Source organism: Colletes gigas, unplaced genomic scaffold (assembly GCF_013123115.1).
Source record: "Colletes gigas isolate AHSC1104 unplaced genomic scaffold, ASM1312311v1 Colletes_gigas_Sc00003, whole genome shotgun sequence".
NCBI lineage: Eukaryota > Metazoa > Arthropoda > Insecta > Hymenoptera > Colletidae > Colletes > Colletes gigas.
In genome coordinates, this window is record NW_025106632.1 from 7,716,677 (window position 1) to 7,741,821 (window position 25,145).

Below are 25,145 nucleotides of genomic sequence, written 5' to 3' on the forward strand. Positions count from 1 at the left end.
AACAGCCACGATCGGCCCCCGAGGATGATTTCCACCGCACGATCAATTATTTTCAAGCAGCGTGGAATTAACGTACGCGTGTAATTATATTCCCGTCGACATCAGGAAACGATCTCGATCGTTTGAAAGCCAGAAAGAGTATCGACCGTTAACTGAAAACTCCTGCATTGTCGGTAACCGGTGAACCCAATAATTAGTTAAGGCGTGCCCGTGCGTTATTCCGTCGAAGATCGCGACATCCCGAATACCATGAATATTTTCACCGCAGAAGAAACCAGAAATACATATTTCAAATTTCTAATCTCTCGATATTCACAGCGCGCGGAGGCTCCGAGGTCGCCGTGTAATTGATAGTTACCGGCGGAACGTACTGTTATTTCAGTTATATCTGCCCGACCGATCTTCGCGCATTTTAAATTCACGCCGCCGCGGCGTATATCCATTTCGGATCGAGACGACGGTTCCGATTCGACCGTACGGGATAAATCACCGGTACGTTCTCCGTAATGGCGCACGTAGGTGCCACAGCGAGGGGTACCTAGTGTGCTGCCGCGTTTAAATACGGTACGGCCGTGATTCACGCATAGCTCGCGCTCGCGCGTTCACGCTTGCACACGCACTCGCCCAGAGAACTCGTTCTCTGCTCGGCGTCAGATGGAAATTACCGATCCGATATGCAAATAGCCGCGGTGACCACTAATGCGCGGTTAACGGTAACGTTATTAACGGATCGTTACACGATGTCCGTTCGATGTAGGTGTGCGCGGGCGTAATTATACGTGCACGCGTCCATTTCACGCTTGTCCACGGCGCGGGTGTCCAGACGCGAACGCCCGAGGAAATCGAGGGAAATTTATGAGGAAACGTGCTCGCCTAGCAGTTTCGTGCAGGGTTAAGGGAGGAAACCGCTGCGAGGGCTGAAAATAAAGGCAATTTTCAACAATTTTTTCAGAGTAACTATGAAACTTTTTCTTATAAATTTTTAATGTTTTCGAAGGTACATTTCTTGAAATTTCATGTAAAAATGATAATTATTATAGCCATAATAGGAACCAGAGAGGCCTCCGAAAATTTGACAGAAACGAGCGGACGTGGAATTTTTCACTGCAAGTTGTGGAACTAGAAATCATGCAATTTTCTTGAACTATAAGACAGTAGTTTCAGTTGCACGTGCAGAAATAAATTTCATTTGAATGCTTTCACTATTGTAGGAGTTATGGTCGGTTGAATATTGGACCAATTTTATCACTTTCCGGGGTTAATGAACAACTTTTCGAATAGTCTTGCAATTTCTATATATTCTTCACCTAAACACGCGTTGTTTGCCTTTTGAAACATTAAAATCCCCCAATCCGTTCAGGAGTTATGATTTTTTAAAGATACGCATGAAATTACAGGGTAACAGTCATGGTCAGACATTATATTTTCAGTAATGAATTTTTTTCTCGAAAATGCGTAGGATTTCAAGGGTATGTCTATTCACCAAAAATGGTTGTAATTGACCCCTGCAGCTAAAAATAATTTTTTCTGAACGATTTGAAATTGTTCAATTACGTGGAAAAATTTGACCACCTACTCGAATTTTTTTCTCGAAAGTCGGTAAGATTTTGGGGGTATGTCTATTCACCAAAAATGATTGTAATTGACCCCTGCAACTAAATTAATTTTTTAGAACGATTTGAAATTGTTTAATTTTGTCGAAAAATTTGTCCACCTACCCGAATTTTTTCCCCGAAACTGCGTAATATTTCGGAGGTATGTCTATTCACCAAAAATGGTTGTATTTGACCTCTGCAGCTAAAAATAATTTTTTTAGAACGATTTGAAATTGTTTAATTTTGTCGAAAAATTTGTCCACCTACTCGAATTTTTTCCCCGGAACTGCGTAGGATTTCGAGGGTATGTCTATTCACAAAAAATGGTTGTAATGGACCGCTGCAACTAAAATAATTTTTTTAGAACGATTTGAAATTGTTTAATTTTGTCGAAAAATTTGTCCACCTACTCGAATTTTTTCCCCGTAACTGCGTAATATTTCGGAGGTATGTCTATTCACCAAAAATGGTTGTAATGGACCCCTGCAGCTAAAAATAATTTTTCCTGAACGATTTGAAATTTTTTAATTTCGCCGAAAAATGTCGTACTTGCGTCGTTGTTTTGTGTTTTCAACATTGGAGTTAAATACTACATAATACGTTATCGTGCGTGCTCTAGATTCACCCTTCCAAGTACCACGAAAATGTTCGACAATTCCATACGTCACGCCGCGAGCGTCAAAATATTTTCCTCCGCCTTTCACCGTCTTCGAATTCATTATATTTGCGAAAGATCAAAGTTAGTGAAGCTAGTTAGGAGAACGAGCCAAGCCGTTTATAATAATAAATATGAATCACCGTTCAAAGGGGAAGTGTCGTCAAGATCATTTTGCCCCGTGGGCCCTCTACCGGGGCGGTCATTTTTAAATCACCGCCGACGAGCGTCTTCCTTTTTCCACGCTCCGAGCGATTCTTAATCCCACGTAATAACCGAATTTTACTTCCAGTTCACTGTCTCGAATGTGGATTGCATCCTCCTGCGGGTGCCTTCATATTTTAAAATATCTTGCCTCCCACCGGCTGGCTGGTACATCTAAATATATACTTACAGCGCGCGTTGGTGCTCGTGTCAATTTGCGGGGCAACACGGAATGCACAACGAGAACCGAACGAACGCTGGACTTTTCTCTTCGCGCGTGACACGCGACATCGGACGGACCCGCGACGAGTTTGCGCGACCGTATTTACTAGGTCATCCCCACAATGTTCACCCCCCACACAACAAAACTCTAAATAAAAAATTATCGTACTAGTTTGTGTCTTCGAACACTGTACAGGAATTCTTATTCTCCCGAGGCGAATCTTTTCATATTCCATTCTATACAACATTTGGAGCATTGTTGTTCGAAAAATCTATGCTGGTAATAAACAGTATGAAAATATATCCGAATTAAGAAACACAATTACAACAGTATGGGACTTTGGTACAAAATACGACAAAATCTAACAAGTCAACTAAACTGACAAAATCAACTAATTGAAATTCTTGAAAATAAGAGAGGGCCCTACACGTTACTACGTTATCGTTATAACATTAATTCAATCGTATCCTCAGCGCAACATTCGTATAATTTGCTTAATAAGAAACAAGAATAAATCAGCTTTCTGTAATTCTTCCTTCCTCTAGCTAATACAATTTATCCATTTTCGGCAGAGTATCGTTTTTTAACACAATTTTCTATTCTATTCTATATTTTTTGGGTGCGATAGTAGCACTATCGGCTTTGTAATAACACCATCATCTAAATTAATACAATTTTAAATATGATACACATTGCTTTTGGTTATTTTAACAACATAGCAAACTTGAAAATGTTAGAGTTGTTTTATAGTTAGTGCACGCAAGTGTATCATGTTTGCCCATCTCTGGTTAGGATCCCAGACACGTGCCGCTTCCGCCCCTGCCTTATCGCGGTTTTTCTGCTAATAAATCTTGGTATTCTCGTTTTTCGTTAATGCTGCGTCTATGCACACGGTGCACTCGCATTACGCTTAATGTCGCACGACCTGGCCCCAGCCCAGTCGGTCGCGGTCGCAGTCGCAGTCGCGCACATGCGGCCAGCAAATTATCGCCGGTATATTATTGTGCTGCGTACGCGTATAATGCGGCTCCTCGTCCTCTTTCGACGTTCGGTCTCTCTTCGCCCGGTTTTCCGCTCTGTCTTGTTTTTCTTCTTCTCTGTTTGCTCCCCTTCCTTTGGTCGCGTACAGACCCGAGCGAAATGACGACGATCGCGCGTGTACCGAGACACATTATACCTCCTGTGTATTTTTATCAACGGAAGTGCGTAGTTGTACGTGCGCGCATTCCTGCACAGTCTGCGCCTGGAAAAGCGACGCAAAAGAAGAGAGAGAGAGAGAGAGGAGAGCGTGAAACGCGGCGCAAGTACGTATATTTCTCGTTCCCGCCATTGTCGCCGACACGCGACGATTGAGGCATTACCGACCACGGAAACTTTTTCTTTGTTCCTTTTGGCCTTCGACTATGTTTTACAATCCTCGTCGCTTTTACGACTCGGCGTCGTCTCTGCTTCTTACGGGGCCCTTTTCTTGCCCGCTCGTTCGTTTCAGGGATCAGAAAATTTCTTCGAATCTTGAAACATTATAGCTCGACAATTTTTTATTGAAACGAAAGAAATTTTACAGAAAAAAATTTGGAAAGTCATAAAAATTCTTTCCTGGAACGCATTTTCTTTCTTATTAGGGATCGAAGGATCGGTGGGGATATTTTTGGCGGGCCGCTTAGAGCAATATGGAAAAGATAAAGTCGATGGTTTTAGGCCTAATGCGCAACGAAAATAAACGTCTGAAATTTCTATGCGCGAGTCTGGCTACTGGTGTCTCGGAATCCGTGGACCACGAGTCAAGAATCACCGACTTGGAATTCAAACATAACTTTATTGAAAGTACGTTGATCAAACTTAGAACGCAGAAGTCCTCGTTATTAAGCTTATTTACGATTCGTCTCTGTATAATGCACTTTGTTATTAGCGGGATTACTCATTTTGATGGATAAACACACTGCAGCGTAAGTGGAGAATAATTATAGCGTCGAATAAAAGAGAAATTAGAAGATGATTCAACTTTATGAATACAAACTGTACATGTGTGCGGTGACTCATGAACAGTCAATTAATGTACGCGTCATGTTGTATAGATAACGGTTAGCATGGAGTAACGAAGTTTACCATTACCCTCTAAAGGATTTTAATTTATCAAAACAAGCGTCGACAAGATTCATACACCGTCAAACTTGTCGGAAGTTGGACGCAGGTCGTTTCCTTAACCTCTTCGAAGTAAATTAAAACGTAGTCACGTTTAATTTTCAAGTTATTATAAACATCGCAACGTGAAGCCAATCGATTAAATTGTTAATAAACGAATAATTCACCTCCGAGTTCGTCTAATTCGGTCACGGTTGGAGCATAAACACTCGTTAACGCTAGGGTTTGGGGTCAAATTATAACGTTGTACATTGGACTCGAGAACTTGCAAAGAAGCGTGTCTTATAAATTCTCACTGTACTTTTTCTGAAAAAGAACGCAGTATTTATTGGAAACGTGGTTTGAAAACATACGTTTATTCGATTTCTTTGATGTTTATTACTTGCAACGTGCGCGGTACAAGTTTCCTGACTCATTATTCGAGTACCCACAGTATAGGTATACGAGTTTAATAAGATCCCTGAGGGGATGGCCTGACCGTGGCGGAGTAATTGGTAGGAATGAGCTCGAGCCACGAGACTATCGTCTATAGGTCTATAGCCTATCGAGGTATCATCTGATATTGTTTAGAAGAAGTAAGACTATAGAGGATAAGGATCTACATTGTATCGAATCCATCTGGGAATCCTAATTAATTTGTATGCCTCTACATTAGCTTTAAAGAAAGTTGTCCCCGCTACCACTAATGTGGTTTAGATGTGCAGACCAATGGCTAATAACAGATTCAATTATATTTGCATGTTATCTCTTATAAATGTGAACGCATCAGAGGACAGTTCCTTTTATCTGAAATCATTAATATTTGTCTCCACTGCCCTACAATATTAAAATCGGTTTGTTTCGATGCTTGCTTTGGGTTATCATGAACATTTTATTTCAAAATAAAATAGTCCAAACGCAGTTAAATTTAAAAGGTTAGTTTCGTTTAAACTGTTATGGATATTCGAAAGGAATAAGAGTTGCAAGTTCACGAATGAAAATTTATTAAAAAGTTGAGAATTTCGTCCTGTACGAAAAGATGTGCAAGACGAGTCCATCTTGGAACGATCGGAACCGCCAGAAATTTCAAGAAATATCGGAGCACCGATCGATTCGAGATTAACCGCCATTATCTGCTATCTTGGGGGGATTTTCTAAAGTCTATTTACTATGGTTAAGGAGGGGAAATGGTTGCGTCGGTAGCGCAGGGGGTTGGTTAGGCGGAGAAAGACACTGTAAAACCACGGCGGCAATGTTTGATCGATACTCGCTTCCTCGCCTCTTATCTCGCGATTTGACTGCTTAATGCGAGGAAAGCTTAAAACATGCGTCAGTAAAACATCAACTACCCAGATAAGCAGATAACAACGGCGTTGTGTGTACGCGCGAACCACTTGTCCGTGTTGTGTACACATCCGCGCGGTCGTTCCGCGTGTGTGCCGCTGCGGCTCGCACCACGGAACGGATATGTTTCGCGAAGCCATGACGGCCGCGCGTTCACTGCATAACCGGATCAGAAACCATGCAATCGTATCTACTTTTCTACTTACGCTTTAGTTGGGGTGCTTCGCCTACATGCGATCACGGTACAGGCCGCGACGCGCGATTATGAACACTTCTTCTGTTGTTTTTTTTTTCTTTTTCAAACACCTGGAGTTTGCCGAATTTTATATTCACGAGAAATGCAATGCAAAGTTTTAGAATCCATTAATTTGATTACACATCAGACAGAAAGGAGCATATATATAGGAATAGTCGAGTACTTGCGAGAGAGCGTAACCCTCTACTGGCGAGCGTGGGAAGCGTCGCTAGAAATTTTCAATATTTTTTCTGCAAGATCGGAATTTTGTTTTCGAACAATCGGAAACCGTATAATCTAAAATTTGTCGTAATATTTATCTTTGTAATTTCGTGAGTCCTGTCCAGATTTATTTTCTTTATCGTATCGAGCAGTATATGATTTCACTTTTTAAGAAAAGTTACATGACTCATCCTGTATACTTCGATGCAGAAGATAGTTGAGACTGTAGTGTTGCATGTTTCAACTTGTTTTTCGTAAGATCTGTACCTCGTTAACGATTCTTATCTCCGCTCGCCCTGATACTACCATCCTCGAGAATCGTCGATCTGGTGCCCCTTTTTAAAACTACCAATGGTCGTGTGAAATGTCCTCGGTTGAGAAAATCAATTTCTATGTACCTAGAATACCCTTGAGGAATAAACCGTTTATTCATGCCAAGTTTTAATAGATCCAAACTGGATCATCTTGATACCGCAACTAATTTAGAACTCTATTTTTACAGAAGGAAAACTATCGAACACCTGCTCTAACCTATGTAATATCTACTCCGATAACTATTATTAATGTGTAGACAAAGGTTGAAACGTGTAAACAGTACTGTTAGTCTTATCTCGAGTGAATCGCTAATTTTTTTTAGTAATCCGTTTAGGGTTAGGTTGCAAAACAGCAATTCGCTTTACTTCGCCCTTTCACTATACTTTCTCTACTCATTTTCCTATTATGACGAAGAAGTCTAATAAAAAAAGTTTCATGAATAGATTCGCATAGCCTTTCTCATCCACTTGATTCTCAATGTAGAAGTCTTTCTGATCTACGTTATTAAAGGAAGGTTTTTGATCAAACACTCTCGATAACTTCAATTATTTCATACTTGGGTATGTTTATTTAATCAATATTAATATTTTTTATTTCTAGACAGAAAATGAATTCGTTTTAATTAAAGAAAAGTATCGTTTTCGTGAGCAATTCGTGTTTGAGAATAGTCGATCGCGGGGGACGAATTCGCGTTAAGAAATTCAACGACACGCCATCGCGTCTCTGCACACAATTCCTCCTTATTCTTCCGCGTTGATTCTCATCCACTAGCGTTCGTCACGGAGTCGCGTTCGCGATGCGAGATACCGCGAAACGTGGGAAACCTCTCGCCCTCTTTATTACCGGGCTTTTGTAGTCACGCTCGCGGTACGAAAGAAATTTTCTTCGAAGCCGGGCTCCGTTCGTACACAGGCCTCCCGTGTATCACTCCGTCCGCCACGGCCATAATTTCCTAGCCACCTGTAAGCGATCACGGTGGAATCCAGAGCGTCCGCTTTCTAAAAACCGTAAGTAATGCAGGAAGATCGTTCGATCGATTAAAGAGCGCCGGTGGATCGGGGCTGGTTCTTGCCGCGGTTGCTCGTGATCCGACCGGCCCGATAATTGATTAATGGAAATAAAGGGTTGTATAAACGTACGGGACAATGAAGGCGAGCGCGATGGATAAAAGTTAAGCCACGGAATGTCCGTTTAAATAACCAATTATCCGTGTTTTTCTTGAAATCGCGACTCTCGATACGAGCAGAGCCACCGAAGAAAACCCGCGGCAGTTAAAATACTTCTAAACGAGAGGAGAGCGGGCAGCGATATCGCGGAATATTGCATCGACGATGGAATGTCTATTGAAATAACTAATTGCCGCTGCCTTCTTTAAAATCCCGATGTTCGATTTAGACGGCCGGTGAAAGGAAAAACGGGAGGCGCTCTTAATGAAAAGAAAATAACAGCGTCGTGATTCCCTTTTTTTGCGACCAGAGTTTTCTTGCAACTTCGGCGTTCGTAAGTTTTAAATGAATCCCGCGGTTCTCGAGGCAACGGAATTTATTTCAGTGCATTTTCATAATCAATACGATCTGTACACCGAGCTCTTAGACGAATTGCTAAACGTTGTATTTTGTTGTTGTTGTTTGAGGTTCGTTCCAAACATCGTTACTGTATAGATTGGAATCAAAAAATCCATGATAAAATGTCGTTACTCGCAGTGGTATATACTTAGAGTCGTGAAGGTGTCATTTAAATACCTTTCCTCATTGATACTGATACGCTGTAAGTAGTAATTTCAAGTTTTTGAAAGTTTTCGGGGAATTAGTAATAGCGTTAGGACTGCAATTAAAAATAATTGCCACGTTTGTTTTTAATTTTCTTGAACGTTGCTAAAATTGCTTTCAAGGTGCTTTTTCGATAATTGCGTCTCGCTCCTTTCAATAGTGACTTCCGTTTCGGTGCGAGTCTGAGAGGAAACTCGAAGTACTTTTAACGAGACGAGAATGGAATTAAAGTAATGTTTTTATGCATGAAATGTCTCGTGACCCTCTTACCCGCGATTTATTATAGATCGTGCTTGTAGAAATGAAACGGTTCACGATTCAAGATCTTCACGTAGCTTTGATCAAAGTATTTTAATCATTAAGACTAAAGTAAATATGAAGTTAAACATGATGTGCACCGTAAAGGGACATTTCTTTTGCACGTGTACAATTTTCAGCCCCATTTATTCCCAAGTTTTAGAATTCTACACTACTTCTCAAATGTTTGAAGTACGTAAAAGTACGGTTCAAAATACTCCGTAACATTATTTCCTCGAATATCAAAATAAAATTCCAAATAAAAGTTTACGATTGAAAAAAATAGGAGGAAGAAAATTGAGTTTAAATTTAATTCGAACATTTCGAGTCAACTTCGAGAAATATACAAACTTTTAAGTATAATTTAAATTTAATATTCTGCTGTTTCTTACAAGATTGAATGTTACGAAACGTGTAGAAGGAAATGATCGATCTTCTCGATATCGTAGGATCGTGATTATCCCCTTTCGGTACGAAATGTAACCGATTTCGAACGCGGTAACGATTATATCGTTCAAGTCGAAGGGACCTTCGGTGTTCGATGCGATAAAAAGACGACTATACGTATAATATTATACGAACGAGTTGTTGGTAGCAATATCGAACGACGTGCGCAGAAACGTATTTTTTCCTCGTTGTTGGCGGAATGCGTGCGCGAAATATAATTCCCTGGGCTTGAAGCGGCGTATTATTACGTGTCCGGCACCGACGTGTCTAATTACCATCGATTCAATTTCTAAATTACGGCTTCGTCGCGGTACCGTGGTACGTCGTTTCGAGGCGTGTACACGAAAAAAAAATAAACGAAGAAAATAATTCGTCTGCGAGGCGAATCGCAAACTCGACGGCCATTCGCCCGGTCGGCTGCGACGCACGACCGTCCATACAATTAATTATTGACCCGTTTTAATCGTGTTAGGTCTAATTAGTGGGGGGTAGTCCGTCTCAAAGTTGTTAATTAAATTGGTTAATGCGATAAAGGAGAGTCCATAGCGGGGTTCTCCGTTCCCTTTCTCTTCCCTCCTCTCTCGTCGTCGTACGTCCCTTTGCATCGCGAAGATACTTGCGTTTCACTGACCATTTGGGGGGGGATCAGTGCTAACAACTGGAACAGAGAAGTATATTTAAACACGCGTCCAATAAATCCAAACTTCGACGCGAGTACAATTCTCAGATGATCGAAGAACGTGTGAATATTTCTTTTCCTCCACCTCGATCACCAAATTTAAACCAAATTAAATACGCAAGGAATTATTTGGAGAGAGATATCAGGAAAAGGATACAACAAATAGGAAAGACTCGAGAAGGCTTTAGGGGAAAGAATGGAAGAGAATTTCATTAGGTTTTACTGAAAAATTGATTACACATTCTGCGTTCAGAAAGATGAGAATTTAAATAATAACACGTTCAAAATTTTAAAATACCATTATTTACGAATAAAATTGCAGTGCTCCTGTAACCACAAAGACTGATTCTCTCGATATAGAGGTTATTGAAAGTACGAATAGAACCTTTATTGCAGAGAATTTTGTAACAATTATCTTTTCCATAGAATCAACGATTCACAAGCGTTCTACGTAGATGTGTGAAACATTTATATTCAAGTTAAAAGTTGTTTTCCTGCGAATCCTAAGCTTTTTATTCGTTCGATGATACATCTTGAAAAACTTCTCTGAAAAATTTCAAAACTTTTCCCTTTCTTCATTTTGTTTCGGCTTCGTTGAGTGGGCTAAATTGGTCAGATCGAAATCGCCGTTCTGTTTCGAACGGTGTCGCCTCGACGAATAATAGACACGGCTGCGCGCCGTTCTATGTCGCAATGTTTACGCCGATATGTATCGTAATCCCATTGAGCTAGCGTTGCTATAATAAAAATTTCCATCGAACGGTTATTATAATGCCGTTATGCGTGTGTTTCCATGATTACGACAGTTACGCGGGGAATTGCCGCTGCATTCCTGGTCGGTTCGAAATCGTGTCTATGAATAATTGCTCCTTTAAAATAGAATCCTGCGACCGTTAACGGTTTGTATCGGTATCGCGATACAGTTAATAAGGAGAGGGGTGGGAGGGTACTCGTGTTTACAAAAACTCCTCGTGACTAATAACATTCTGAGTTCTTGAATCATTCTATTATTTTAGTCACGGATTTTTGCGTAATTTTCTACTTTTCTTTGACGTTTTATTTTTAAATTAAACTCTTAAATATCTCGGTGCAAACTCCATTCATAAGAAACAAGTTTCTTTTCAATTATAGTGTATCACCATTAAAGTGAATACGAATGGGAGTGACTGTATATTCACGTTCCAAGAAGTAGTAAGAATCGTTTCAATGATTCGACGTCGTGGACAAACCGTCGGGAAAAGTTACATAACCGCAACGTGTGTAATTTTTAACGGCTGTGTTAATTTCAAAATATGAATGTAGGATAACGTTTCGTAGCCTGAATGAGCTAGTAAATTACGAGAACGTTTAGAGTGGCCCTCCGGGCGTCTGCTGTAAAATTGGCATGGTGGTCAAAGTGTTAATACATCAACGGGGAACGTTACAATCTTCGTTTTGAAACTAACGTGAAAGATCTGGGTTAGGTACTTCGAGGGAGTGGAAAACGGTGTCTTGTATTAATGACGACACTATTTTTAAAACTATTGCTTTCGTCCGGACCCCTTTGATATAACGTTATGTTAGTTTTATTTCTAAATATCATAATTTAAATCGCGATTTACAAACGTAGAACAAATAATTAATTTATTTTAATTCAAACGTTATATTTCTGCACCATAATTTTGTTTTTTTTTTGTAGGGCGATCAAAAGTAGAGTTATCGCATCGATCATAGACACGAGCTTATTTGTAAATAATATTTTGTGTTTTAACTAAACAAACTGGTCAAAGGACGTCCCAAATTAATTCATATATTTTTTTTTCTCAAGATCAGACGTTAGATAGGACTCTTGAATTTTGTAAAAAGTTAGTTTCCAATTGTCTGAAAGCAGAGTTATCGTTTCCTTGGATAATTCGAGGGGTTCGGTACGGCAGTGAACGTGTTAAACGTACGCGTTAACGCGCAGAGAAAAAAAACGAACGATACTTATGGCGCGTTAATACAAGGAATCCGACTTCGAGAAAAATCTCACAGCCGACTATAAATATTCGCAAGATTGTACGTTCTGGCCGCACGAAACGTGCGTGCTGGTCTCTCCCGGCGAGCAGCCTCGGTTCGAAAGGGCGAAACTTATATTTTATTGTGATATTAACGCAATAAAATTTTCAGACCGAATCGCGTTGCGCCGCTGCCGCCGGAGCACACCTCCTTTCACGACGCGAAATATTAAGAAGAATAAAAGAAAAATAAAAAACCGTTCAACTCGATCGGCGGCATCGAGTTCCAACCGGTCAATACGCCGAGTCGATGTTACAAAACCGGGAACGATTATAACAGCGCGGGTAAGTCGATAGCGACCGACAATAATAAATATTCCCGCACGGCGGTGCTTTAGCCGTGTACCGACGATTTCGAGCGTATCGATAATCGAACGAAATCGACCGGGTTTTCGTCGAGAACCACCCGGTCACTAGCGTTTCGCGTGTTTCGTCGCGCGAAACGCACCGTTTACGCGTACGACACTTCCCTTCCCTCCCCCTCGTCATCGAAATAACCGTGATGGCGTTGTGGAAACCCCCGCGTCGTCGGTCATTAATAATAATTAATATCGGTGTCGATAATGGTAACCGGCGCTCCGTATATTGTCAGGACATAGATCGAGGTGAACGCCTCTCGCGTGTAAGTTGCGCGGCGTACGCGTCCATATAAATTTCCATCCGCTGTCGGGAGACGATCGTCCGTGGTTTGTGGGGCCGGGCGTTATGCGCGAGCAGTCAATTTGTAGCCGCTCGTCGGGGGTATATATTAAAAAGTAAAAGAATCCCGTGAGTGGTCCGCGGAGTCGTTAAAAGCGAGCGAAAGATATCGACGACGTGGATTGAATGTCGCTCGTTACGCGCGTCCAGGTTGTAAATCGTCGTTGTAGATCAATTGACCGGCTCTGGCCGGGGCGAGCCAGCTTGATAAATAGGATTAACTGATTTACATGAACGAGATATCCGTCCGGTCGGCATCGATCATAATCAACGCTGGACAGCGCAATCTAGAATTAATTCCAGTCGGTTCCCCGGTGACCGAGAGACACATTCCTCGAATCACCGGTTTCTTTTGCTTTCTCGCTGCAGGCCAACCCATGCCAACATCCGATCGTGATCCTGAGGGACGTCGCCTCCTCGGACATGGAGTCCTTGCTGCGATTCATGTACCACGGCGAGGTGCACGTGGGCCAGGAGCAGCTGGCAGCGTTCCTCAAGACGGCGCAGATGCTCCAGGTCCGAGGGTTAGCCGACGTCAACAGCGGCGCCGCCACCGCCAAGATCCCGCCTCCCTCGTCTTCCGGTGGTTACAACGGTAGCGCACCGGTGAGTTTTTTTATTCACATTTTCTAACGTTTAATACACTGATTTTGTTCGATTCGAGGCACGGATACGGTAATGATTCTTAAAATGAGCCCCTCCATACGCGATTCGTAAATTGAACGTTTCTATACACCCAACTTAAAGACCACAGTTTATTAACTCAACAATGTAGAAGTATACGATGAATGGACGAAAAATTGCACAGAGTCCTTTTCGAAACGAATACGCCAACCCCGAAGCGACGTTCATTTTAAGAATCATTGCTGTATCGCGTAGAGTTCCATTCGGATCGACGAATAGAGTTTTATCGTACGTGAATTATTGGAAAATGTTTGTGTACCGATAGGCGACGCCGCGTAATCCTTGGCAAGACAACGGCAGGGGAGAGTTGAACGAGAGCGGTTTGAGTCCACCGCTAGAGAAGAGACCTAGAAGCAACACTCCGCCGCTTGGTAACCACGTTGAACCGAAAACGGACCTTCAGGACTCGCTTCTGGGTCAGGCTTTGGAAGGAGGACCCACGTTACACACAACGCCCACCAACAACGTACAGGTAAGAGAGGAACGATCGATTAACGGTCTACGTTTACGAATATTCGTCGAAACCGAGTAAAAGAGGAAGCGTTATTGTTTATCGTAGGCACAGTCTACCGGCGAGGACTCGAATTCCATGTCGGACAACGAGGAGGATATGTCGAACAACGACAGCATTCTGAACTCTGTGAAAACCGAGCCGAGCGACATCCTGAACGACTCCATGGAGCATCATCGTAACTCGTTTCCCGCGGCACTTTTGGGATTACCAGGTAAATTTCAAGCCCAGTTCACCCGAAAGTTTTCCAACGATAATTTAATTCGTCTCAAAATCGTTCTTCTTCTTTGTCTTTTTGTCTTGACCGAACGCAGTAATGATTCTTAAAGCGAACATTGCTCGACGTGTCTTTCGTACGAATCGTTAGCTTGTATCGTTTCTTTTAACGTCGAGCTTTGCGTTTTGCTGGTTCCAAAGGCTCAATTTACGAATCACGTTCATTTTAAGAATCATTACCGTACCGTCGATTTAGAGTATCGGTTGATTTTCCAAACTGTCTTCGACGGTTCCCATAAACCACATAAATTGTACGGGACAGGCGATGATCGTGACTGTAATTGACAATTATAGGACTGATACCAGGACCGTCGGGGATCCACGCGGCGAATCAGGATCCAAATTACGGTAAGTGATCAGAGCAACGATTCGATTTCACAGTTTATACGATTTCGTAGCCCAGACTAGTTATCCTCCCGTCGATCCCTCAAGACTCTGGTCTCTCGTTGTTGCGTTGAATGCATGGAACTCTCGTACCTCTTACAACCCCGCATCCCCTTGCCCAACTTACCCCCGTTGAATAAAATGAAAAAAAAAGAATATCACGGTGAGTAACGCATCGCGGAGCCGCGTCTCCCGACGGCTCTTCGAGTTCGTTCGCCGGAATTATCGATTTCCTCCGCAAACGCTGCAGTCGCTAGAACGTTGTTAGGGTTGCCATGCAAAGCCTAGCTTGACTCTTTACTCGAATTCTTAACGACCCTTCGAACCTTGCCGAGGCTAAACGAGTTAATTGGTCGCTCTCGGTTCACGAGGTACAAATATACGATCGACCGACGAAACTGTTTATGGAAAAGACGGTGGAAGTACGGACTGGCAATGAAGAAGGACAGAGTACACGTTACCGCATTAAAAAACTATAAAAAAAAAAAAAAAAAATAAGAAAACGTAATAAAATTGTTGCCACGAAATTGGGGGAGGGATAAAACCGGACTGTTGCTCGGACTAAAACCGAAAAAAACCGGATATAAGAAAGAAATACCGGCTGCGAATCGAAAGAAAACGAAGGGCTGTGGGAGGAAAAAAATTGAATAGTGTTTAAGGTGATCGTACGAGGTTGGCTGAGGACTGACATTGGCTGGTGGTTCCAGGGCGATGGCAGCCCTCCGGAGGGGACGGTTCAAGTTCGAGTTCCGGTTGGTTGCCGGCAACGTCCTCCGCGAGGAACGACCACGCGGCGTCTGGAACATACCAGAGCGGAGCTCACAACTCGAAAGGCCAGGATCTATCGTCTCTCCTCCAGCATCATCATCATCACCTCCACGCCACCAGCCAACCGTCGCAGCAACAAGCGCTCAATGCCTTGAACTCCCTGAACAGTCTGAATACCGAGCAGCTGACGATCATGCACCAAAAGCTACAGAACAATCTGCAGAGCTTGCAGCAACAACAACAACAATCCACCTCCACGGCGAAGAGCGAACTGAACTTGATGCTTCAATCGTGCGCGAAGGACAAAATCGAGAGCATGGCGTTGTTCCATCAGCGTCGTTTTCAGCAGCAGCAGCAACAGCAACACCAGTCGGACAGCATCAATCAGTCCGGTAAACCGAAGTGTCCCGAGTGCGGTAAAATTTACTCGAACAACTCGAACCTGAAGCAGCATATCGTGAACGTGCACACCGTTCAGACCGAGTTCGTGTCCTGTCACGTGTGCAGCAAGCAGTTCAAAACGAAGCAGTACCTGCAGATACATTTGTTGTCGATGCACGGGATCAGGAAACGGAAGAGTTATCCGTTGTATCAGATACAGACGCACACGCAGGTTCAGCAGCAATCCGGTTCCCAATCTTCCAGCGGTCAACAGTCTCAGCAACAGTACCCAGCGCCCGATAGATGGTCCGAGGATAAACAGTGACTCGAACCCGTATCGTTGATCGATCGAACAATCGACGAGAGAATCGTCCAGCCCCTCGACGATGTTCGGGGGTTGAAAGAGGGTCGATAAAGGCGGATGCTGGCAATCTGCATTCGTATTCGACCCCTCCGGTAGACTCCAAAAAAAAAAAAAAGTAGCTCGGGACAGACGGATCGAACGCTAAACGAAACCTCGCAATAAATATTCGTAGTTGTTGTACATACGATGTAAAGTTGCAAATAGGATAGTTAAGGGAGTGCGTTGCACCGAACGTTCGATAGATATTTCTTACGTTTTTCTTTTTTTCTGATAGTTAGGAATTAAAGGGCGGAGGTGGCGAATAGGCAAAGAGGTGGCGAAAGAGGATGCTGATACGAGGATTGGCCGACCTATTTTCGTATTGTACCGCAGTGCGCAGCCAATCCTTCGAGGCTGCGATAAGTAAGCCTCCGCGATTGGCCAAGAGAGACAGAGAGAGAGAGAGAGAGAGTTCTTGAAGCGCTCCTTGCGGAATTCTTATCGGCACAAGTGGCACAATCAGAAAGAGAGATGCGTCGGCCTCGTTCCGCGAAAGAAAGTCATTCGCGGGAAACGTCGATAAGGGCGGCATTCATCCCTTTCGTGGACTCGTTTCATCGGCGAGAGGGGCGAGAGAGGGGGGCGGAGATGAATAAAGAATCAGAACGAAGGAGCAGAAGCGTCGAAAATAATTTTCTCTTTCGGCCGCTTAGGCGGAGAGGCGCGACGGGAAACGAAACGGAAATGCAATTGGTTGGAATCGCGGTTACACGCGGCACGGAAACGGGGCGAATTATTTTCGAGCACGAAAAGCAACCCGCGAACTAAATTCGCGATTCGGGGCACAGCGGTTCTGGCTACGTTTGCCTTTAAACGTTACCCTTTTGTATAGGCTGCTTTTAAAATATCGACGCGTGCGCTAAAACCGGTGGTCGGGAAGCGCGCGTGTTTCATTTGCTCCGTCTTGACACGTCGCATTTCCGTGCATTCGCGTGTGTACTTTGCGACGTGCACATGTGTGGCGGACTGTACACACACGCGCACGGCCGTGTACACGCGCACATTTAGGCTCACGGAATTACGAGGCAGAAAGAGATAGAGTAGGTTGTATTGATCTCGAGGATTCAACAAACAGCACCTAGTGCCTCCCGCTCTCCTTCCTTTCCGACTTCACCTTACCACCCCGCGCTTCTCTCCCTCTCTTGTTCATTCTCTCCGCATATTCGACTCGCCTCGTGGATAGAGTTTGACGAGGGCGAGCAACCCTCTCCGATAGTTCTGTGCCATCTTATCGTCGGATATGGGTTGCCACCGTCTCTCTTCGGTCGCTTTATGCGTCGCATAACCCATTGTCGATATTCCTTCGCTTCTTTGCTCGCGAATAATTGAACGATCGGAGAAATCGTTGTTGCGGAGAATCGCTCGAAATTGTACGTCTCGGACGAACGTGAAAGAAAAAGTTGTCATTCGGATGACCTATCGATCCCTGGTTACCGATCTACATCGGTATCGTCTACAAACCATTTTCTATTCTTGGAAGTCGAAAGTTTACAGTAACGATTCGTAAGATGAACTTCGGGGGTTGGTCATCTTTCGTAGGATATTTATACATAGCAATATCGTTGAGGGATAGAAACGTTCTACTTACGAATCACATCTGCGGGTCATTTTAAGAATCATTACTCCGACGAATATGTCCCAAATTTTGTGTACATTCTATTCATTGGTTTCTGGACGTTTGCCCCCATGCGGTAGTAGTAAAATTTTATCAATTTTACTAAACGTATTAAAGTACGTCGAACACAAATATGAGCGTGATCGTTTCTATTCGTAGCTACGATAAGCTTTCGAGATTTATTTATTCGCGGTGGATGGAAAAGTTCCGATCAAAGCCCCGTTTGGAAGTTTCTTACGTACGCTCAATCCGATCCATAGATCCAATTATCCGCCGTTAACGGGGTGAGTGTCTGTCTCGCATCATCGGGTCCCTGTTCCTCGAGGGTGAACGGAAGAAAGTTGCACGAGACACGCGATACACCCGCGCCCCTATGAGCATCGATCACGCGATGTGCTTGCTCACGATCGGCCTATCACCCTCATTGCGAACCCCTGGCAAAACAAACCCTGCGCCGGCTTATCCAATTCCACGGTATTTCCACGAATCTCTTCCATCTCCTGTCTTCCGTGCTACCCAACCCTGACGTTCGTAGTTCCCGACGTAATGGAGGCGGAGGTTCGCATTTGTTCCCGGCACCCTCTCGTTCTAACCCTTCCCCGTCTCCCGCGCCCTTCGTTTTTGCTCGACCGTTTCTTCTGCTTTCTTCGTTTTTACCTTCGCCCTGCAATCCCTGCCATTCAACCGCTCGGTTCGGCCCGCCATGTTCTCCTTATTTGGCGTGAAACTACGTCGCCTCTGAAAGCTAGACGCCCGCCACTAAAAGCATTCGAGAGAACCACCTCGGGTTTCCGTGCGAAAACCAAGAAACTGTTTCCGTTCTTTCGAGGGGGACGGAGATGGAGAGGGGAGCACAACCTGCCGCGTAAAATACTGTATTTGAATAACAGTTCTTTCGTACTTTGACTTGTCGTGTCACTTATGACCCAGGGTGTCGCGACACAACATTTTCGAAACAATTCCACGGTGCGAATTTCTTTGCCTTGAGGAAACGTAATAAGAAGAAATTGAAAGAACATCACCGAGTGAAAATGAAATGTTTAATTGTTGCTAAAATTGTGTGGAGTATAGTGTGCGTATAGTTGTTCATGAATTTTATAGTGTTTTTCGAAACGAACTGGATGTTTTAGAATGCAAGGGGGAAAAGGATTTTTTCATACAGAAAAACTTAGATAATTGAAGTCTATTTCTATTAATGGATTGATAGAAATGACTATGAAAGTATATTTCTCTGCATAATTTTGATTTTATGTAAAGTAAACTGAATTGCTGACTGATATTGACCCGCGATATCGATTAATATTGCGATCATTGGGCAATTTAAATATGATATATTTATTTGCAGTTGTAGTGGTTGTTCCAATGTCGCAATACTTAAATCAACTTAAAAACCAAAAGTACATGTATATATTTTCTATTATCTTCAAGAGGTTATATAGTATTTAAATGCCGCCTCCATTTTTATATTTCAGTCGAAGAAATCTACACAAATATGTTACTTTCTGTTTTGTATCGCGTTATTTGCCAACATTAAACTTAATTTGCTTTGTTCGATAAGTTAAATATTCGTTCCATAAAAATTAACATCATTTTAAATGAATTAAAATAGAAGTAAAATTAATTTTGTGTTTATAGATTCCAAATGCAAAATTTTGTATAATTTATACGGTTGAAGGTATATCCCCCAAAACGTATTTTGACAATAATATAATGACAAACAAATAGAAACTGTATAAAAGGAAAGAGTTTATATATTATTGAGTAATCAGAAAGGTGAACTAAATATTACAAACGTTAGAGTGTATATGCGATACACTACCATTATTACAAGTACAGTATTATTAATATACTAAATTATTAGATCATTAGTGCTCTGAGTAAATAATTAAGCAGTTAAGCGGGTCACATGCCTGCCACAATGCTTTGAACGAGAACGACGCGATCGACCAGCAAAAATAGATATTAGAGGTATGCAAGGGTTTCCATCGATTGAATATAGGTAATTCTCCATGTTGATTTCTGTACAGTCCTAGTTAGATTTTTGAAGTTTAGCTGTTGAAGTAGAAAACACTCTATTTGGCGAGACATCCATATTATGAGTTGTTAAATTCAGACTAAAATGTCATAGCAGCTGTATATAAACAACAACTTCAAAAATTAAGTGAAACATTGATAAAGAAATTCTAAAAAATGTTGTGTAATTTCCATTTGCTCAGAAACTAAGGATTTCTAAAAACATTGGAAACATTTGCATGCACCTAATATAAATTAATTGTTATAACAGTACAAAATTTGTTATTCTTTTACAAATATTTATTATGTTATGCCAATGTTTGGTCTATAAGCTTAGCGAATTATAGTTTCGTTTCCAATAATGGTGCAAAATCAGTACACTTACAAGATACCAGTTTTCAAACAACAGATCTTCAACATATATATACTCAACTTAACAAGACTGCTATCGTTTCGTCGGTAAAAAAAATATTCAACGCAAGAGTTATTCTTCACATTGCCTTTCCGCGAAAAGAACTTCCCACGAAACGGCCGAAATTGGTTTCAGTGGATGTGTAGGATCGCCGGAACCGGGCGTGCCTCAGATTTTAGACAGGCCTGGCCGTTTTAGAGAGGAAGTCTTGAAAGTTTTCGAGAACTTCTAGCCCCGTGGGCTGTCGTGTATTTTTCGTCGAGGTTCCGGATGTCGACGAAATTGCAGCGTTTCCGGGCCGATGGCCCGTGGCGAGGCGGTTCCTCTCGTCTACGAAACACTGCGCGAGGATGGGAACGAAGTTTCCAGTCGAAACTCCCGCGAACGATGAGGGTCCTCGGAAAAGTTTCTTCTTCCACGCGGAGCCGGGGTCTAATTTTCCGACGAATAAATTTCGCGTACGTTCTTGAAATTAAGGGACTTTTAATTCCCCGTTGTTCGTTTCGTCGAAATTCAAGTCGTCGAATTACCGATCGTCTCTCGATCCGATTCGGTTCGCTCAGCGGATTAGAGTCATCCGTCACCCGGATTCGATCCCGATAACTTTGTCGTTTCGGGCCCCCCCGACCAGATGCTTATCGTCCTGACGAGTTTTTCCCGACGAAGAGCGTCTTCTTTCACCGTACATGTCCGGCGTTCCTTCGTGTACGCAATATCCTCGGTGGCCGCGTAGGGTGGAACTCGGAGTGGACGGGGCTGAAAGTATTTCGGGAGCAGGACACGAACGATTGCGTGAGCGTCGTTCGCCGAGGAGAAGGTGATCTTCCGAGCTTATCCACGGAATACGTGTCACGTAGTCCGGGGAAACTTGCGGGAAATAACTTTTTTGTTCGTGGAATTGCTATCGGGCACACCTCTTTCGTCTTGTTTCTACCTTCTGCGCGAAACGTGCATGGTACGATGGGGAAAGGTGCCCTTCCGAATCCGCCATTGTAATATTTTCCGTTGGAGGACGTTTTTCGATTCACGGGAGGCGAAAGAAAATGTGTGCTACGGAAAAACGTGATTACATTTTTTAGCAGAGTTTAAGTCTTCGATAACCATAATGGAGAATATGATATTTTCGTAAAGCAACGCAACTATGTGGGGATAAGTTGCTGTTCGTGTTTATCGCTTTGCTCGTATTGGACATTTTTAGATTTCTTATGAATAGTTAAAAGCTAAACGTACTTGTACGTGTCAATATTAGAAGAGATTGTATAGAAATAGTATAATATTCGTGGTTTTTTGTTTTGAATGACGTTATTTTCGGTATAAAATGTAGTAATTGTATCTTTATTAGTAGCGCGAACGTGTTGGAAGCACTCAGTTTGGCCAGATGCTGTCCTTAAATAATCTGTCACATTCAATCAGTAGGAAGTCCCACGAATCAACATGTATAAGAATAACTTAATTATTCAATAATTTAATTGAACGCACGGAAATGATTTTTCCATATATTTTGGACACAGAAATTCTCTCTCGTTTTAGGGGATAATTTCCAAAAATATTCGAAAACCATTGCCCTTTTACATAATGCGACCAACTCGGAACCTAATAAAAGCAGTTTATATAATGTTCGTCGAGGAAATAATACGGGAATTATGTTTGACGTTTCCTCATTGAAACATTTGACGACTGTACAAATTTACCTGTTCGTTATTTAGGTTGAGTATTAATTATTTCACGTGTGGATAAATAAAATATATATAACGGAAGCTTAGGAAGGGGTAACGGGGGCGAAATAAAGTAAAAATATCCAGGTGGAATGGTATCAAAAAAATAATCAAAGGTGTCGAAGTTCGATATAATTTTAGTCAATAAATTTATCTTCTTCATTAGACATTTAAACACCCCCAATCTTTCGTTTGTATTCTGAATCCTAATCGTATGAAATCAAACCAGAAAAATAGTATTGAACCGTGATTGTATTTATTTTTGTCGATGTTTACGTTTATGGTGCGTTCTATCACAAAATTTAAGACATGTTCAACGCTTTTAATTTTAATAAAACCGAGTCCTGGGTTCGGTTTGTTTTCGAGATACGTATGGGGGATTGAAAATTGTAGATGAATTGGGCGACCAAGCGTGAAAGTATGGTCGACCGTTCCCTGAAAATGGAATACGCCTTGGAAAGTCGACAGAAGGCGAAGCAGAGACAAAGAAGTAGGAAGAGCAGGAAATGAGATGGGACGTGGGATATTGTGGCCCAGTTTGACGGCGACGATCAGATATATCGGTGGTTTTAGGGTTGGTCGAGAAAAATGGCTGTTTATAGAACACGTGGAAGATTCGGTGGAAGAATAAAAATGGGATTTTTCGCGATAAGCGGATGAACGCGCAATGTCGAGTTAAAATGTTGGACGGTCAGGTTTTTTTTTGCTTTCGCTATTCCGTCTCACGCGGTCCACCTTATCCTGATTCCGGTGTCCTCTTTGTTTCTTGCCTCCTTAATGTTCTGGAATCCCCCTTTTTCCTCGCTGTTACCCTCGTGGAACCCACGTGTTGGTTTTCTGCGCGAGGGATGGAGGTCGGTCGACTGGAAGGTCGGTTCCATCGTATATTGCGTCGTCCGTACAAATGACAATTGCAATTCCCTTTTGGAATCCGTCGCATTAGTCTCCCGGTTGTACGTTAAATTGTTAGACTGATGCTCAGGACTGCCTATTTTCATCCCAAATACGTTCATTCGACGAGACAACTATGTATGGCAAATAATTTCACGCGAAAAAGTAATTGGAAAATTTGATGTTCGGTTTAAGAATCATTACTGTACTCGGTATCGAAAACACGCGCGTCTGCTTCGCGTCCAAAATGTTTATTCTCTTTCTTTTTATGGAATTTTTCGCGAATAATGGTCTACTTCCAGATGCGACGTATCGTTGCATCCTGTACGGGCGTGAAAAGATTAGAGCGTGCCAAGAACGTTCCGCATGCTATGAATAAATATCGACATAAGCGGCACTAAAAAAAGAAAGAAAACAGAAAAAATTGAAAGGTTACAAGCGTTCATAGTCTCACAGTCTAGTTTTTACGAGCGGTTCCTCGCGACAACGTCAGGACGTGGCACGAAATTACGAAAGTTGAACGCGCCATCAAGAAAAATGACTAATCGTGTCACGTAGTACGAGAGTTAGTATTCCGTTGTTGTGCGTTTTATATATCCGTGTTCGTTTTATTTTCATATTATTGATTAGTTTGGGTACGATACGAACAATAGAGGACAGCAGGGGTGGATTCGAGAAGTTTTTAGAAACAAAAGATACATAGGGGGTAGTTCGGTCTAAAGAGCGCGAAATTAGGCTTCCTTTGAGTGTTAATTTTAAAACTGAAGTTAAACCTAGGGATTTTTAATTTTTTACAAATGTTTTTATGTGATTGCCGCCTATCCTAAGAAGAAGGTTTTATTTTCGACTAAAATTTAAAGTCATAACATAGCAAAATCTAAAGCACTGTAGGAAGTATTATTTTCAATTACTATCCAAAGTATGAATTGAAATTTGTTCTCTATTACTACATACATTATTTACTCAAAATATTCTTTCGAATGATATCTTTTATTTTTAGCAAATTTTATCCCATACGTTTCGGTCAATCTGACACATGCGCGTATTCGCACACGTATTGAAAATCCTCGTACAATGTTTTTATACTTATCCACGTTATGATCACACAACGTATAATGTAATATTTTCGCAGTTTAATGAGGAAAAATTTCCGACAAGAAACCACACACGAGTTGAAACGTAAAAAGTTAATTAGTTATTTCCTTTGCATCTGCTGTGCCATTGTTAGTCCTGTCGTTTCATCAAGCCTGCAGATGTTTAATATTTACGATTTATAAACGTACTTTACATGATACTCTACGAAAACATTATTATCGAAATTGTGGTTGCGTAGTGCTCGTAAAATATTGTAGTCTTTTCCTTATTAATTTTTGCTTCTTTTTTCTTAATAACAAAAAATCCACGTTCGACTAAACATCGATGAAATATAAAATTAAAATCTCCTTACAGTTGGCAGGCTAAGTAAGCAATGTTCCGGTGAAAAACAAACGATATAATTAACATGCATTTCGTTTCCCTTTGTAGTAGATGCTTTTGAACGAGAAAATATGAACTTATATTAAAATTGATCGAGGGCAAAATTCTACGTAACGTTTACTATAGAAATTTCGTAGGCTTTGAGGATGATGGTTTCTTTTAGGGACATCTAATAAAATTAAGCAAATTTTATTTTCGAATAATAAATAGAAACTGTTGATTCATTCGTAAACTAGTTATTACCTGCGACTTAACCCGGATACTGATTTAAAAAGAGAATACAACTTATAATTTGAATCTACGAATGGAATGCAAATGGAAGCTAGTTCACGAACGAATCTAAAATTTATATAATTCGTAAATAAAATTTCTACAACATATTGTGCACGGCATGGAACGTTCAGAAATTGAGTAGCTTGACGGGATTCACAAATTCGCCGTTGTAATCGACTCGTTAGAGGAATCGAATCCACCGTGCGGCGCCAGCCTTAATTAAATTACTTTTCAATTAAAGAACAACCGTTTTTCATCCCCCCCTCTTCGTTCGCAGCAACGTCTCTCGAACGTCTCTGAAATTCCTGTGTTTCACGGGGCGACGTGCAGGCATCACGAATGCTCGTTTCGCCCTGGAGCTTATCGATTGTTCCACGTCGAACGTAGGGAACGATAGAACGAGATTGGGTTTCACGGTTGCACTAGCGACGGATCGAGGGGGTGGCGGTGGTGCAGCACACTTTACCAGGAAGATTGATTAAGCTGCCGCAGCCACCGCCGC

General features: G+C 42.0%; 1 protein-coding gene across 8 annotated transcripts in view; it reads left to right on the forward strand.

Moving 5' to 3' along the window:
* LOC122404713 (protein abrupt) overlaps positions 1-25,145 on the forward strand; it is a 94,875-nt gene that overhangs the window by 53,250 nt on the left and 16,480 nt on the right. For 5 of the 8 annotated variants that reach the window (XM_043408924.1, XM_043408921.1, XM_043408923.1 and 2 more), the window contains exons 4-7: positions 13,211-13,447; positions 13,791-13,997; positions 14,085-14,250; positions 14,607-14,660. In XM_043408924.1, coding sequence (XP_043264859.1) covers positions 13,211-13,447; positions 13,791-13,997; positions 14,085-14,250; positions 14,607-14,660 — 664 coding nt within the window. The other 3 variants (XM_043408929.1, XM_043408925.1, XM_043408926.1) reach the window with 3 other exon arrangements.